The sequence below is a fragment of the Aulostomus chinensis genome, chromosome 7, assembly GCF_037954235.1.
Source record: "Aulostomus chinensis isolate RoL2024-O1b breed Wild chromosome 7, RoL_Achi_v1.0, whole genome shotgun sequence".
NCBI classification, from domain to species: domain Eukaryota; kingdom Metazoa; phylum Chordata; class Actinopteri; order Syngnathiformes; family Aulostomidae; genus Aulostomus; species Aulostomus chinensis.
Genome location: NC_141326.1, coordinates 29119637 through 29137073, shown reverse-complemented (window position 1 = coordinate 29137073; position 17437 = coordinate 29119637). Strand labels below are relative to the sequence as shown.

General features: G+C 47.6%; 1 protein-coding gene across 3 annotated transcripts; it reads right to left on the bottom strand.

The window, feature by feature from the left end:
• Positions 1 to 1554: 1554 nt before the first annotated feature.
• On the bottom strand, positions 1555 to 15652 carry deaf1 (DEAF1 transcription factor). 3 transcript variants are annotated; one of them, XM_086209788.1, is made up of 14 exons: positions 14996 to 15652; positions 14049 to 14143; positions 13487 to 13613; positions 12856 to 13005; positions 12601 to 12740; positions 9999 to 10064; positions 9623 to 9667; positions 9090 to 9213; positions 6889 to 7029; positions 3716 to 3996; positions 3517 to 3615; positions 3187 to 3276; positions 2612 to 2715; positions 1555 to 2450 (listed from the first exon to the last, which is right to left on the bottom strand). In XM_086209788.1, the coding sequence occupies exons 1-13, from the start codon at positions 15192 to 15194 to the stop codon at positions 2614 to 2616; spliced, it is 1659 nt and encodes a 552-aa protein (XP_086065914.1). In that variant the 5' UTR covers positions 15195 to 15652; the 3' UTR covers positions 1555 to 2450; positions 2612 to 2613. The 3 variants fall into 3 exon arrangements, with proteins under 3 accessions (XP_086065914.1, XP_086065915.1, XP_086065916.1); XM_086209789.1 differs by having other exon boundaries at positions 1555 to 1909; XM_086209790.1 differs by having other exon boundaries at positions 1555 to 2715; positions 3187 to 3273.
• Between the last annotated feature and the right edge of the window lie 1785 nt (positions 15653 to 17437).

Here is a 17437-nt window from a genome sequence, read left to right as displayed (position 1 = left end):
AGGACGTTCCGGGAACGTCCCTGCTGGTGTAAAGGACCCGTAATGTCCCCTCAGAGTTCTTAAGCATGGAACACTTCAGGGGATTGTCTACAGGATCAAATAGAATGTTCTTCTTAGGTCTCACAACATTTACAGAACCTACGGGAAACATGATGGGACCTGGAGGGAACATCCTATAGATGTCCTCTAAGTCTAGGACACAGTTTGCATGCTGGGATATCACTGCAGAACCACAGTTCTTCAGTCTGACAGAAAGCTGTCCAACAATGTGGGATCATAAACTCTCCAGCATCGTTCAGAACCAAGGCGGTGTTTTGAAGCACATGTGGCCTTTTTGCAGTTTTCATTCACTTCTTTTGAACTTTATTTTCTACCTCTACCTCTCACCTCCGAAGAACTCCACATCGTGTGCCAGGGGACATCTTTTACACCAGTGGAGATGTTCTCAGAATATTCTAGAACAAATTTGGGGTGAGACTGTTTTCGGCTGCTGAGATCTGGACTTCCACAAAGTCAACGAGGTCATTGATATTTCATGAAGTTGAGTCTGAGAGGACAAATGTGAGGGAGCCTCTCAGCTGAGTACGTCAGTCAGAAGGAGGACAGACTGACAGCAGCACCCACAGACGCCACGTCCCTGTCCTGATGCCTTTTTGATGAAACCTGCAGGCCTCCTCCCTGAGTGTGGGCGGCTCAGCCCACCCCAAAAAGCTTACTGAGTCTCCTACATTCAGAGTTCAGGTTAACGTCAGGTCCAGAGGGTCCCCCTTTCACAGACGCAGCCGGATCCAATCTCATCACGTCTGAAGCGACTGGCCTGGAGCCTCTGACTGATCACTGGACTGCCGTCGCTCAGGAACTTGAAAAAAACTGCAGGGGATTCCTGTCGAAGGAAAAATGCAAGGGGTTTTCCCTCTGAGACGCCAGCTGGTTTAAAATAGAACAACAGAAATCTGTAATTCATGAATAAATCATCTTATCAAACGTGTGCTGAGCTGAGTGACGACAGAACAAGTTTGAACTGTTTTACCTTCAAGGGATCTCTTACCCACAAAGCCTGTCGTCGTCTGTTCACACAAATTGGCTTTTCCCCCCTCCCAGTTGTCAAAACTGTCCAAAAATGTCTGTTTACAAACCTACTGACATACGGCGGGATAAAGACGTGGGTGACGCCGATGGACGATGAGCTCGAGAATCTGTAAACGGACGCCAGCCCTCCGAGAACCTCCCTGATCCCTGACAATCACCAATACCCCTCCCTTCTGAACCGGCGCCTCAGAGACTCTGAGTGATGGGCTACGACTGAACTACAGCACCCCTGGGTGGATGAGGATATTTTACCTGTCCAGGTGTAGAAAGTAGACAAAATGAGTACCTTGACTGTACTGAGGAACACAGTAAGATTGGACATAAAACTAGGAATGCCACATTGTCGTTGGACAACGCCCGAGACCTTCAAACAACAAAATTTCAAGTTCCAGTGGAGGTTTTGAGGCAGAATTGAAGAAATTCAGCGGAGTCATGATGAGAGGAATGGACGTACGGAGGCTCGTGGAGGCATGAAAAGACCACTTTAATTCCATAAAGAGCTTTTAAAAAACAACAAATTCAGAAAACCCAGACGGTAAATCTTTTCAAGTGTAGTCAGATCTTGTATTTTGCATCTGCAACGAGCAGATTTGACTTTTTAAAGCAAATTCTGTCCGATTTCAGCTCACTTTCAACAAATAAGGTGAAAGGAAATGTTCTGAGATCAGTTGGCCAAACATCAAAGCGACTTGCGGGGGGGGGGGGGGGGGCGTCTGAAACGCACCAATCAGAAGGGGTCCTCTCTGCTGTCTGGCACAGACACAAGTGTCACCTTGATTGACGAGTTCAACACTGGCATCCTCTCAAATGCTGCTTCTGTCTGAATTACAAGTAAAAAGAGAAAAATGTTCCTTCTCGTCTTGGACGCAGAAAAATCTGTCAGGACTTTGACCTGTCCTGAGTCACAATACCATAATAAATAATATGAAATACAACCAAAACAATATGAACATCAGACAGGAAGTCATTGGAGAAGCTATAACTTGATTTGACTTTGCATGTTATTGATGTGCGTGGCCTTTATTCCCCTCCGCTGGTCTTTGGTCGTCTCAACCTCAAACCAATGAAGTCCAAGCAAATAAACGACCACGGGAGGAGGGAGCTGGCACATCAAACTCTGTGGTCTTTTGAAATAACGAAGAAAAAAATAAAAACAGTGATTGAGAAAATGATTGACAGATCGGTTGAGCGCCGGGACGTTTTCTTCAGGGCCGTCTAAGTTTAGATGGGTTTAATGAATCGTTGCGGGCGATCGCCTTCATGCGTCCCGACTGTTTTCAGGCTCCAGCGGGAGTTTGAGATTCAAAGTCTGTTGAGCTGTGGTTTCCCTTCATGTCCACTAGGGGCTGCAGAGATAAAACCTCCACAGAAAAAAAAAAGAAATCCTAAATAAATTACAGTCAGGAGAGTTAATGAAAGGTTTGAGCTCAACCTAAGAGGAACCTTCCACAATGAAAGCATCCAGTGTGGAGGTTTGTCGAGGGTTCCTGGTTGCCATGGGGACTCTGGGTGGGTGCCACACCTTCACTTTACTTTGTCCATGCTCATGGCTGTGATTGGCTCCTCCTCCTGAATGGCCACGCCCCCTCCTGACTGACAGCAGGTGTGTTGATGATCTTTCCAGTCCTGCACAGAAACACAATTCATCTGCGTGTGCGTTGTGCAGCCGTCAAAGAACTCCTGGTGTGTTCTACGTTCTACTGCACGTCGGGTTTGGTGATCAAGCAACAAGTGAAAGCTAAATGGTAAACTCAATGAAACATTAACTGCCAGCTTCCGCCGCCATTTTGGATTCAGAGCTCACAAGACAAAAAAATATTAACTTGTCAAGGAACTTAATGTCGCAAATCTTTTGGTCTGATGCTCTGCAGACGTCTCCTCTCAAGGCTTCAGTCCAAAATGGCGGCAGCATCACCTGCTACTTCCTGCTCTGTACTCTTTATGCTGCTACTTCTCTGTTTCTGCTGCTGTAACAGTGCCAGTTTCCTCGCCGAGGGACAAAACAAAGTTTAATTTAACTTATCAGAGTTTGCCATCTTGAGCTCCTTTGAAGGTCAAAGGTCAAATAAAGACAGGGATGTTCCAGGTGAGTCATACCTTCCTCTGACAGAATGTGGAGCAGTAGTTGACTTTGTGGCAGCCTGTACACTCGCTCATCGCCACCCGACCGCAGTTCACACACATCTGCTGCAGAACCGACACCAGGAGACGAGAGAGCACAAAACATGTCAGAACTGAGACATGAATTCTGTCCATCATCCACCAAAGTAAAAACTACAGCGGCGGCCCATTCTACACCCGCCCACTACGTTTAGCGAAGATCATCCTCGTAAACCTGCGGACAGTCAAACAAGCACTCTGGAGGAGTGATGATGTCACAGTGATGTCATCGAGGTCATCTCAGATCTGTCTGTGTGTGTTACGTACGTTGATGATGATCTCTGTGATGTCAGAGCTCCTCTTGGCTTCTGATTCGTCCGGCTGCTGGAATGAAATCTGGTTCTGAAACGACTGACTGAGACCACACTTAAAACACACACACACACAGAACAGTTTTGCAATCATCATTTCTGCTTCCTGGTTTATGTCTGAGAGTGTGTGTGTATCAGTACGTGTGTGTTCTCACCCCCTTCTGGCTTCCCTGACCTTTGACCCCTGTCGTGTCGCCTGCACTGTGTTTGGCCTGCTCAATCAGACTTTTCAGCTGCTGGACGTTGCTCAGCAGCGTGTTAGCCAGCTCCTCCAGGTACAGCCAGGTGTTCTTCGGCCCCTCGCTCACCGCTGGCACCACCCCGCCCACATGCCCCACCTCCAGCGCACTCACCAGCCCTGCCGAGGGGGGCGCCACCTCCATCTTGGGCTGGACAGTTTGGGGAGACACCGCCAATGCCGGCAGAGCTGTCAGCACTGAGAGACAGACAGGTTTCTATCAGTGTTTTTCTCCACAAGTATTTTGCTTTCTACTGGTTACTGGGCTCAGGTGGCTGCACAGTCATGGGAGGGTTACTGGTTCGATCCCCAGCTCCCCAGAGACGGTGAACTCCCACTTCCTCCTGAATTCGTCTGCGAATGTGTTTGTGAACAAGTAAGCAAGCATTTTAATTGTGTTTAGTTTGTTTTTGCTGTTTCCATCATCATCAGTGGCTAAAATAACCGCGCCGCTGCACAGTATCTGCCGAAAATCCCATGGGAAAACTAAAAGCATCAGTCCCGTTTTCCATGAAAGATTCAAAAGGTGAAAGCGATGTGAAAGCGATTCGCTGTGAGCAGCGGCAGAGACGGCGCCGGGCCCTGCCACCTCTCCAGCAGCTCCTTCTGAATGGCTGCTGCTTCCAGTTTAGATTTTGATTCAATTTCACTTTGATGAACAGATTAAAATAAACTTGAATTAACGACATCGGGCCATCAGTTTGGCCGGATGATGAATTCCTGCTTTGTTTCGTCTGAACCCAGGATAATAAGCAAAAATGTTGGTTTTCTGAATGGAGTTTGGATTCAAGCAGCTGCAGGAAGTTCGTCACAGCTGCGTGAAGCTACATCAGGTGTCCCAAAAATGAGAACTCATGACATCATAGGTGACCTTGAGTGGGAAAGGTCGGTGACCCCTGGTGTAATTGTATCAGTGCGAACCAAAGAAAAAAAAGCAGCTAGACTGAATCAAGATGGCCGTGATGCGGCGCCTGCTGTGATGGTTTCCAGCTTCCCCACCCGCATCCACGGTGCTCGACGTAGAGCTGCGGTATGCAGACTCCAACGGAGCAGGTGATCTGATGGATCCAGGTCAGCGTGTCTGCGTAATCCTCCATACATTCACACCGACCTACATACGCGCTATAGCTTCTCTTCCCACTCCCTGGTGGAGGAGTCCCTGACAGCTCGGAGCTGCACCGAGAACACGCGTGTCCAAAAATAACCGGACATCCATCTCACACGCTCCAGTGTGTCCTGGAGAGAAGGTGTGTGTGTGTGTGTGTGTGTGTGCTGTCTATTCTGGCAAGAACCGATTTGACAATTAAAGCTCCAGAGGAAGGACGTTTCTCCACTCTGGGACAGCTCTTCAAGGACTGTTTGAGGTTATGGTTTGGTTTTTAAGGTCAAGCTTAGACCTGGTTTTAGGTTCAGTTTAGGGTTAGACATCCAGTTTAGAGGGTTAAGGGTTTGGGAGGCTTTTATGGTCAGTGGTAACAACAGAGCTGCACAATTAATCTACTATTTCTCCTGTTGTGCGTTTGTAAAACTACTTGAATATAATTTGCTGTGATATTGGTGATAATTGACCCAAAAAGGGAATTGTGTCTTTCAAACACTCACAACTAGGTGTCACTGTGTTGTTCAGTCACAAAGTCACAAAGAAGCGGCGGAGGAGGAGGAAAACATCTTTTGGAGCAAGTGAAAGGCAAAACACACTTCTATCTGAGTGCAGTGATGCTCTCTGTGTGTATTCTGCTCTGGGAAAACTCAGCTGTATTCCAAATCGAGCGTCTCTTCAGCAACCAAACAGCACGGCTGACGGAAACGTTCAGCTTAAATTTTAGGAAGTTCACCAGCTGTAATTCAAAAACATCCAGGAAGTTGTGGCTGCGGTCCAGAGCAGCAGAGGAACACGCGGCAGAAGAGACAAACTCTCTCCACTGTGGGAAAATGGATGATGAAACGATGAAGGTGGAGCCTCATCCTCATACTGGACACTGTCCACCTCAGTACACCAGGATTTTTCTCCTCCTGAATGTTCTTTATTGACAACGCCTCCAACTTGATGTGGTAGTCCAGTATGAACCAGTCTCCTCTCAACAGCCAGCAGGTCCCCATTGTTGGCAGGGCTGTGCTGCCCCCTGCTGGCAGCAACACAACAGCAGCTTCATTCAAAACCCACTTTCACCGCTCAGCTGAAAGAAGAACTTTGAAGATTAATCACACTCCTCTTCACACACACACACACACACACACACACACACAGGCCCAGGGTGCGTCATTAACCTCTGGGTGAAGGACAAAGAGCCGTGACGGCTGGATCTCTGCTGACTGAGTGCGAGGGTCAACCAATCACGTTGAAGGAACAACAACCGTGTTCCCAGAGAGCAAACAACAACACTTTAGGTTCAGGTTAAAGTTACAAGAAAGACACTGAAGACACTGTTGAGTCCTCAACAGCCCGCCAGCCAATCAGAAGCTGGGGTTACAGGTCCAGTCAGTGACCATCTACATTTACATCACATATCGCACAACATCAGGAAGCAGGTCGAGGTTTCGCTGGGCCATCTTTCACGCCAGCAGCGGCGCTGACGCCAGCGCCACACCGGCGCTCATCCACCAAACCGCCCTCTCCTGAGAGCTAATTAGAACAAAGGCAACAGCCAATCAGGAAGCAGCAGCAGTGCTTTCGCAATGCCTGATAGGATAATTGATAGGCCGTGGGCCAGCGGTGAGGATTCTGGGAAAAACCTTCACAAATCACTTTTCATCATAAAACCCTTCAACAAATGACACAAAACAATCCAAAGGGAGACGAAAGAGAAAGCAGATGTCCATCAGCTGGACCACCAATCCCAGCTGGGGGCGGACCCACCAGGGCTGTCAATCATGGGGCTGACAGGATCAATGACCTCAGCTGAGTGGTTTTGGTCATCTGTTTACCACAGGAAGCCCATGAATGGCACACTGAGACACCGCCGCCGTCAGACGGGGGTTAACACCTCCTACTCCTGAGTAAACCCTAACCCGTGTCTTCAAACACGGCTGACATGCGGATCTGTGGACTGGGTCATGTGACCAGAGGACACCGAGATTGCTGGGCAGTACCTGCAGTGCTGGCGAACACCTCGCTCTGCGCCGAGCTCTCTGAGATGATGGCGGCGGCAGTGGTGGCGGCGTCACCCGCAGGAGTACGGTCAAAGGTCAAGGTGCCAGAGGTGGTGATCTGCCCTGATGGGGACACTGTGACTGGTGGAGGGGAGACAAATAGGTCAGCCATATTTGGACTCTTGGACACGGCGTAAATTTTGTTTTTCTACACAACTCAGCGTGTGGAGGCTTCAGACGAGCAGCATGGAGGAATTTCAGGGTTGTTTTAGGTTTTTTTTGGAAGTTCAAAAGTTGCTCATCATTCACTCCGACTGTTTTACTGCAACGTGAAACTCCAGCAGGGTCTGGTGGACTGAAGAACTTCACCTGACCTTCCACCGGCATGAGGACGAGTAGACGATGGCTGCATTTGCTTTTTTGAGAGAACGATCTTTTTAAAAACGTAACATTTTACAAGTAAAACAGTTCAAAATTGACTGGAGTCGCAGGTTCTTTACAGGATGATGGTGAATGAAGGGACCTCCTACCTTTACAGACATTCAAGAGTCCACTGTTATTCCAGTGTTTGCCCTGACATCAGAAAATGCTGCCCTAATAACCCTGGACTAATAATCCTGGGCTAATAATCCTGGGCTAATAATCCTGGGCTAATAACCCTGGACTAATAACCCTGGGCTAATAACCCTGGACTAATAATCCTGGGCTAATAACCCTGGACTAATAATCCTGGGCTAATAATCCTGGGCTAATAACCCGGGACTAATAATCCTGGGCTAATAATCCTGGGCTAATAACCCTGGACTAATAATCCTGGGCTAATAATCCTGGGCTAATAATCCTGGGCTAATAACCCGGGACTAATAATCCTGGGCTAATAATCCTGGGCTAATAACCCGGGACTAATAATCCTGGGCTAATAATCCTGGGCTAATAACCCGGGACTAATAATCCTGGGCTAATAATCCTGGGCTAATAACCCTGGACTAATAATCCTGGGCTAATAACCCTGGACTAATAATCCTGGGCTAATAACCCTGGACTAATAATCCTGGGCTAATAATCCTGGGCTAATAACCCGGGACTAATAATCCTGGGCTAATAATCCTGGGCTAATAACCCTGGACTAATAATCCTGGGCTAATAATCCTGGACTAATAATCCTGGGCAAATAACCCTAACCCTAATAATCCTGGACTAATAATCCTGGGCTAATAACCCTGGACTAATAATCCTGGGCTAATAACCCTGGACTAATAATCCTGGGCTAATAACCCTGGACTAATAATCCTGGGCTAATAATCCTGGGCTAATAACCCGGGACTAATAATCCTGGGCTAATAATCCTGGGCTAATAACCCTGGACTAATAATCCTGGGCTAATAATCCTGGACTAATAATCCTGGGCAAATAACCCTAACCCTAATAATCCTGGACTAATAATCCTGGGCTAATAACCGTGGGCTAATCACCCTGGACGAATAACCCTGGGCTAATAATCCTGGGCAAATAACCCTAACCCTAATAACCCTGGGCTAATAATCCTGGACTAATAATCCTGGGCAAATAACCCTAACCCTAATAATCCTGGACTAATAATCCTGGGCAAATAACCCTAACCCTAATAATCCTGGACTAATAATCCTGGGCTAATAACCCTGGGCTAATAACCCTGGGCTAATAATCCTGGGCAAATAACCCTAACCCTAATAATCCTGGACTAATAACCCTGGGCTAATAAACCTGGGCTAATAACCCTGGGCTAATAAGCCTGGGCTCATCACCCTGGGCTCATCACCCTGGGCTCATCACTCTGGGCTAATAATCCTGGGCTCATCACCCTGGGCTAATAACCCTGGACTAATAATCCTGGGCTAATAACCGTGGGCTAATCACCCTGGACGAATAAGCCTGGGCTCATCACCCTGGGCTAATAATCAGACGGAGACATTTTCAGATTAAGAGCGGAATATTAAGGTTTGTGTGTGTAGATGAAGACATTGTTAAGAAATGAGTAATTTTTTTTTAATTAAAAATAAAAATTAAGAAAATTTTTTTAAAAAAGAAATGAGTCTAATAAATGAAAAAAAAAATACTTGAATGACTTTTTGAAACTCTGATGCAACTGCGGACAAATGAATGGTGATGTAGATGCTCCCCCCTCCTCCAACCCCCCATCAGACCGAGGTCACCTGACATACATGTGGTTCCCGGTGTCAACGTGATGTTTTTAGCTGCCGGAAGCTCCTTTTTGACGGGGATGATCGGAGGATCGGTGTCTTTTTTCCGTCTCTTGTATGGGACGAAGAGGCGGACTGGACCGGTCTGACACAGGCGGGACCAAACCAAACCAGGAAGAAGAGAAGTTTTAGTTTGTGTCCCTGACAGGACACAGGAGGCAGATACACTCGGCAGCAAATCTCCAGTCCTGTTTTGTTTCAGTGAAATGAATTTTCCTTTAACTCAGACACCAAAATAAGGACCGGAGATATCAAACTCTAAATACTGAGTAGAGGAATCACAAACTGTCCTGAAGTCACAGCTGCTACACTGCAAATTAGATCATACGAATAATTAGGAGCTGTGCTGACACGAGTGGTGGAACCTGGAATGTGTTGGCCCCTGTGGCGTTCTGTTAATACCAGGTGTAAATGTATCCAAATTCAGACGACACGTTCAAGCCAGGTGATGAGGTCGGAGTGGTTAAAGGAAGAAGAGTGAAAACCAACTTTACCATACTGATGTTCTCCACTGCCAGAGTCTCTCCTTCCTTTGAGCACTGGAGCGAGAGAGAGAAGAAGAAGTGAAACAAACACAAAGCGCAGTCTGACAAGTTTAAGTGTTCGACAAACATCAATCAAAAGAATATCAATCTTTAGCCTCAAAAGATTAAATTTACAATTCGACAAATACAGAAAGAAAATCGTTAAGAGTTTGAGCCCGGCAGCCCGCACGCAATGAGACTCTTTAAAACTTTCAAAACTGAGGAAATCATCTTTGGATGTTGTACAGAGAAACATTCAAATATGATCAAAGCACATTTCACTTGATCCATTTGGTTTTTCAGGACCAGGACCAGGACCAGAACCTGGGAGATGTTGCTAACTCACCGCAGACAGGTCATCACAGCAGGCAGCACATGTGCAGGAGGCAGCATGGGGGTTCAGGATACGTTCCTGAACACACACACACACACACACACACACACACACACACACACACACACAAACAAAAATCAAAGATGTATTTACTAAGTAAACAAACAACAGAGGACACCACAGATCCATTACTGCATAGCGGTGGAGGTGCAGTGAAAAATAAATGCAGTTTTTATCGCACCAGTCACTGGTCTGGCAGTAACGCTGTACCTGTTACTGTACCGCAGTATCTCTGTACCTGTTACTGTACCGCAGTAACGTTGTACCTGTTACTGTACCGCAGTAACGTTGTACCTGTTACTGTACCGCAGTATCTGGACCTGTTACTGTACCGCAGTATCTCTGTACCTCTTACTGTACCGCAGTAACGTTGTACCTGTTACTGTACCGCAGTAACGTTGTACCTGTTACTGTACCGCAGTAACGTTGTACCTGTTACTGTACCGCAGTAACGCTGTAGCAGTTACTGTACCGCAGTAACGTTGTACCTGTTACTGTACCGCAGTATCTGTACCTGTTACTGTACCGCAGTATCTCTGTACCTGTTACTGTACCGCAGTAACATTGTACCTGTTACTGTACCGCAGTATCTCTGTACCTGTTACTGTACCGCAGTAACGTTGTACTTGTTACTGTACCGCAGTAACATTGTACCTGTTACTGTACCACAGTAACGTTGTACCTGTTACTGTACCGCAGTAACGCTGTAGCAGTTACTGTACCGCAGTAACGTTGTACCTGTTACTGTACCGCAGTAACATTGTACCTGTTACTGTACCGCAGTATCTCTGTACCTCTTACTGTACCGTAGTATCTCTGTACCTCTTACTGTACCGCAGTATCTCTGTACCTCTTACAGTACCGCAGTAACATTGTACCTGTTACTGTACCGCAGTAACGTTGTACCTGTTACTGTACCGCAGTAACGTTGTACCTGTTACTGTACCGCAGTAACATTGTAACTGTTACTGTACCGCAGTAACGTTGTACCTGTTACTGTACCGCAGTAACGCTGTAGCAGTTACTGTACCGCAGTAACGTTGTACCTGTTACTGTACCGCAGTATCTGTACCTGTTACTGTACCGCAGTATCTCTGTACCTCTTACTGTACCGCAGTATCTCTGTACCTGTTACTGTACCGCAGTAACGTTGTACCTGTTACTGTACCGCAGTAACATTGTACCTGTTACTGTACCGCAGTATCTCTGTACCTGTTACTGTACCGCAGTGACGCTGTAGCTGTTACTGTACCGCAGTAACGCTGTACCTGTTACTGTACCGCAGTATCTCTGTACCTGTTACTGTACCGCAGTAACGTTGTACCTGTTACTGTACCGAAGTAACGTTGTACCTGTTACTGTACCGCAGTAACGTTGTACCTGTTACTGTACCGCAGTATCTCTGTACCTGTTACTGTACCGCAGTAACGTTGTACCTGTTACTGTACCGCAGTAACATTGTACCTGTTACTGTACCGCAGTATCTCTGTACCTGTTACTGTACCGCAGTAACATTGTACCTGTTACTGTACCGCAGTAACGTTGTACCTGTTACTGTACCGCAGTAACATTGTACCTGTTACTGTACCGCAGTAACATTGTACCTGTTACTGTACCGCAGTAACGCTGTAGCAGTTACTGTACCGCAGTAACGTTGTACCTGTTACTGTACCGCAGTATCTCTGTACCTGTTACTGTACCGCAGTATCTCTGTACCTGTTACTGTACCGCAGTAACGTTGTACCTGTTACTGTACCGCAGTAACGTTGTACCTGTTACTGTACCGCAGTAACGTTGTACCTGTTACTGTACCGCAGTAACGCTGTAGCAGTTACTGTACCGCAGTAACGTTGTACCTGTTACTGTACCGCAGTATCTGTACCTGTTACTGTACCGCAGTATCTCTGTACCTGTTACTGTACCGCAGTATCTCTGTACCTCTTACTGTACCGCAGTATCTCTGTACCTGTTACTGTACCGCAGTATCTCTGTACCTGTTACTGTACAGCAGTAACGTTGTACCTGTTACTGTACCGCAGTAACGTTGTACCTGTTACTGTACCGCAGTAACGTTGTACCTGTTACTGTACCGCAGTATCTCTGTACCTGTTACTGTACCGCAGTATCTCTGTACCTGTTACTGTACCGCAGTAACGCTGTACCTGTTCCTGTACCGCAGTAACGCTGTACCTGTTACTGTACCGCAGTATCTCTGTACCTGTTACTGTACCGCAGTATCTCTGTACCTGTTACTGTACCGCAGTAATGTTGTACCTGTTACTGTACCGCAGTAACGTTGTACCTGTTACTGTACCGCAGTATCTCTGTACCTCTTACTGTACCGCAGTATCTCTGTACCTGTTACTGTACCGCAGTAACGTTGTACCTGTTACTGTACCGCAGTAACGTTGTACCTGTTACTGTACCGCAGTATCTCTGTACCTGTTACTGTACCGCAGTAACGTTGTACCTGTTACTGTACCGCAGTATCTCTGTAGCTGTTACTGTACCGCAGTAACATTGTACCTGTTACTGTACCGCAGTATCTCTGTACCTGTATCAGGCAGAGCAGCGGCCGTCCTGCGTATCGGATGCTCCTTTTCCAGTCTTTGCTGCTCGCTCTTCCTGCCAGGCCCTCAAACTCTGTGGGGGTCAACCACTGCTGGTCGTGTTTGATGCAGCGACCTTTGCCCCCTGAACACAACCCAGAAGGTGGTCAGAGTGGGGCGGAGCCAAGGGGGGCTTCCATGATGGTCAGACTTATTTAAGCCTCTCAGGGTAACTGGTGATGCTGCAGAGTGCTGCTCACCTGATCCGAGCCGGTTCTTGTAGAGAACTCCGCTTGTGTTCCTGCAGCGGACCGGCAGCTCGTTGTTGTAGACCGAGGGATCCCAGTTGTACTTGGAGCCGGAGTCTTTGTCCTGGGGTGGAGTCAGCGGGGCGGGTGGAGTCTGTGGGACTGGAGGATACACAGGAGGACATGAAGGCCTAAATCAACCTCAAGCATTGCCCAGCGTCTGATGGTAACCTCGATGGCCAGTCGGTGTAGTCGAGTAAGCACTACCACCTAAATACTACGTTCCCTCTTGGGTGCTCGTCACCTGGCAGTTGGGGGGGGGGCACAAGCTGAGGGAGGAGCTGATTTTCTCATTCACTGACTAGAACTTGTGTTCCCTTGTGTCGTGGTGAAGACGTCAGCACTTCCTTGTTTCAGAGGAGGAGATGGTGTGTCAGCGACCAGTCACACCTGTTCCAGGTGATGTAATCTACGGCTCTAAATCTAAGCAGGTGTGCGTCAGGCTGGAGGTTAAGGCAGCGATTTCACCCACAACACTGAATCAATCTTCTCACTTTGTGAAAATCTTACAATTCTTTCATAAACTCAGTTTCCCCTTTGCAAAAACACGTCCCGACCGGCGTAGACGGACAGATAGAGGCACCTGGTGCGATGGTAGCGGCAGACTTGAGGCCAGCCGCCTCCACGATACTGGTGTCAGTGTGAACCACGATCAGAGTGGCCTTCTGGGCACTGAGGCCTTCGCCCAGCTGAAGGGTCGTCCTCCCACTCTGGAACACACACACACACACAGTATGGATACTCACAGCTGGCGCAGAGGACACAGGAAGCACAGACTCAGTACTGGGGACTCCTACAAGCTCTGATGAGGGACAGCAGACCAGGGTTCCCTGAAACCCGAGTCTCAAGACCTTCAACACTGCCGAGAGATGGTTTACTGAAGCGCAGCCACTAGAGGGCGGTGGAATGAAGCCCTGGGCTTTGACCTGCTGAGTGAAGCTGTGCACTCATCGTAGGTTTGACAGTATCAGCTTTGACGTACTTTTACTTCTAGGCTGCAGGTCTGATTCTGTCTGACATGTCAGTGACATCACTTAAAGGGTTTTGCGGTGAAAACTGTGTATTGGCCCTTTAACCTGATATGATGGTACAGACTGTGTTGATGGTGTGTGTGTGTGATGGTGTGTGTGTGTGTATTGACCTACGAGCACATGCTCAGGAAGGCTCCCTGATGTGGCGACCGTGGTGGTGAAGACGTTGTCCTCTGCAGCCTGAACGTCTCCCACCGTCACCGCCACCTCTGCTCACAAATAACAACAAATTACTACATTCCCTCCTCCGTACTTCAGATGCGTTCCATCTGCTACAAAGCATAAATAATCATCAGAGCTGAAACTGAGAGTCCATGCAGGAGCGTTTCGATGACAGCTACGTAAACGAGGAAAAACAGGGATTCCACTGAAACGCCTGAAACTGTGCAGATATGTCGCTTTCCATGAGGCTTTTATTTCAGCGTAACTACAGACCAACGTTCAGCAGATGACCTGATGATGTCAGCAGCAGCTGTCAGACTGGTCCAATCATCAGTCCGGAGGACGTGCAGATTTAAATGTTAGCAAATGTTAAATGATTAGAATTAGAACTAATCTGACTGGCTGCTCATTCGCCTGAGTTGTCTGGTGCTCCAGGCCAGGAGGAGGAAGACCTGAGGACTACAACCTTTTTTCATCATCGTCCTCTTTTACGTCATTTTAACACACTGGATGACGCGCAAGTGGGTAGCAAGAGAAATAACCCTCAAATGGATGTAATTATTTCTCCTGTCCATGCCGATGATGTGTCCTGGTCACGGTGCCGACTGAAGGAACGTGTGTTGGATCGAATCTGGAATGTATCAGCTGCCTTGCTGGAAAGATTAAAATGACGCAATAAGTGGAGGGAGTTTTGAGACGGATTTGGTTCAAACACCCAGTTCAGGTTCGGGGTGAAGTCTGATTGTTTCATGCTGCTGGAAAACTGCACAGTTCTACTGTTCCTCCATTTCAAGTTAATGGGTCTTTTTTCTCGTTTCCACACATGGACTCAGTTGTATTAGTTTGAGTTTTAGCGCCACAGCGCGCCGCCGCGGCCTGCTCGCTAGCTACAGCCTTGCCTGCGAACGCTGCCTCGGCCTCGTCAGGATTCGGCAAGGACTCGGCTCCTATGTCGATGTTTCCCGGTTCTGCCATCACGGCCATCGTGGTGACTTCGGCGTCCGACTCAGTATCCGAGCCTACTCGCTCCACCGGCGGCTCGACGATGGGCGGTTCATCCAACCCGAGCGCCTTCGTGGCCGACTCCGCTTCGTCCATGCCTCCGCCGAACGACAAAAGCCGAATGGGACCGAGCAGCTGCGGGACAGCGCGGGGTCCGAGCCCTGCACGAACCGGAGGGGAATCGAAGACACAACCTGCACAACCGACGCTGTTTTCCGCTAAACAACGCTAACGATTTAGACGAGAGCAGCTGGAGAGGCGAGAGGCCTCGCGACGGTTTGTTTTATCACGAAGTGGAAAGAGATGCTTCCGGAAACTCCCGAGAGAACACGAGCGTACACGAACAGACACGACACACGCCTAACAGCGGAAAAAATATATGAGGAAAATCGCTTTAGATGAAGGCAGGGTCTTTAACGAGCTGGAACTCCGACCAGAGGGAGCTTCTACAGGGAGGAACGAGAGGCCTGCGTGATGCACGGATGAGTCCGCGGCCACCGGCGGCCACCGGCGGCCACCGTGTGGTGGGCGGGGATCCTGCGCCGGTGATCTGAGACCTGCTGTAACTCTGAAAATATTTGCCCATGTTGTCAGATGACTTTACATTTCCAGGCGGTTCAAAGTTCGTAGCGTAATACGACCCTAATACCTTTTATGACCTTTAAACGAATTGATTTTTACTCAAGTTGACTTCCGTAATAACCTTATAAGGAGGCCGTTCAGATTTGACGTGTCTGTTCGTCAGGAGCCACTGATCATCTCCTTTACATGTCCACGTGTTTTTAATGCTCTGGTCTGAAGAGGATAGTTGATTATCCCTGATAATTGACCACATACCTCCACAGAACCTGACTTCTTCTACTGTGGACAGCTTGGATTCTCTGACGAATGTCTGACGGTGCTCGTCTTGTGACGTCACTGGGTCAGTCACACTCATTCTCTCAGGCAGAACAGACGCTCTCCCTCAGCCTTCATGCACAACCTTTTCAATTATTTTAAGTTTCTGAAAATCATGGGGAAAAAAAACAGAAGGCTTAGAAATTGTATCTATAACTTGATACTCTTCTAACATGTCGGGCCTTGCGCGCTCTTTGTTTCCTTTTATTCTTTCTTTTTTATGCTTTTCCAATTTTCCATGTGATGCTTGTTTCACGTTGTTTCTTTTTTATTTACATATTTTGTTTATTTCCGTTGTAGTCGCCGATGGTTGTCTACTTGCCCCTGTCTCTCCTTGTGTGTCTGAGATGGAGAGAGCTGAGCTGCCAGCACCCTTGCATTAAGCTGGTGCACTTACAATAAATTCAGGTAAAATGTGCTTCCTCTGGCTTGCTCGGTGGTCCTGGCACGTGTTCCCCAGAAAACACACACTGAGTTATAAACATACACTTATACATCTATGATCAGTCCTACTGAGATGAATGAACTTTGACCCTGTCTTGTACGGTACCAATGTGGTTCAAACAAAGACACGGTTGAGTTTCTACTACCAGCTGGGATCCTTCACTGCTGTATAATAAAGCTTATTATGGCTGGTCAGACTGGTAAGAGGGAAAGCACAAGGGGACCGGAATCACCCGGTGCTTCAGCCAACCAGGAGTGAAGGGACCCGCCTCCAGGAGGGAGAAAGACAAGCAGAAGCATCCATAATCCAGAGTGAACCCCGCCTCTCGCCAAAGGCTGCTGGGGCAGGCTCCACCCCCTGCTACCCTTACCAGGATAAGCAGTAGAAAATGGATGTATTACAATGAAACTTCTGCTTCATCATTGATATCTGACTGATCAACCCTTTTCTGTCACTGTGACAACCCTTTTGATGAGCATCCACACCCACTGCTGGTATTAAAAAGCCTTCCTCTGTGGAGACACCAGTCAGGAGTCGAGGTCATGAAGAACCTTTACGAGACAAATCAAACATCTGAAAGTATGCGAGAAAACTTCTCTCAGCACTTTATTTAAAACCTCTCTCGCTTCACTGCGTGTTCTGCTACTTCATTGCCAGTCAAAGACAAATAGAACTGAACCAGCACAGAAAACAGACGACCACAGAACATCCGGGAACGCAAACTACAAACGGATGCAACAGTTTCCTCTTCTTCCAGCAGAACATTTCTGGTAAATTTGTTGGAAGAGTTAGAATCACAAAAATCCAATCCTCCAATGCAGAGTTGTCTCAGTTCAGGGGAGACCTCATGTCTTCTCTCACCATCGACCAAAGAACTTGGTATGGCTTTTATCATCCTGTCATAAAGCTTAACATGACATAGGAGTTGGTATTTATTACAAAGACCCTCATGTTGTAATGTTTCCAGTATCATCCAGAAAATGTGCAACAGCACAGA

Excerpts from the sequence above, each read along its gene's own strand:
- deaf1 (XM_086209788.1), bottom strand. The coding sequence starts at position 15,194 with ATGGACGAAGCGGAGTCGGCCACGAAGGCGCTCGGGTTGGATGAACCG. Across the intron at positions 13,006-13,486 it reads TGCCGCTACCATCGCACCAG|TCCCACAGACTCCACCCGCC; the intron begins GTGCCTCTATCT and ends TGTATCCTCCAG. Across the intron at positions 9,214-9,622 it reads CAGTGGAGAACATCAGTATG|ACCGGTCCAGTCCGCCTCTT; the intron begins GTAAAGTTGGTT and ends CGCCTGTGTCAG.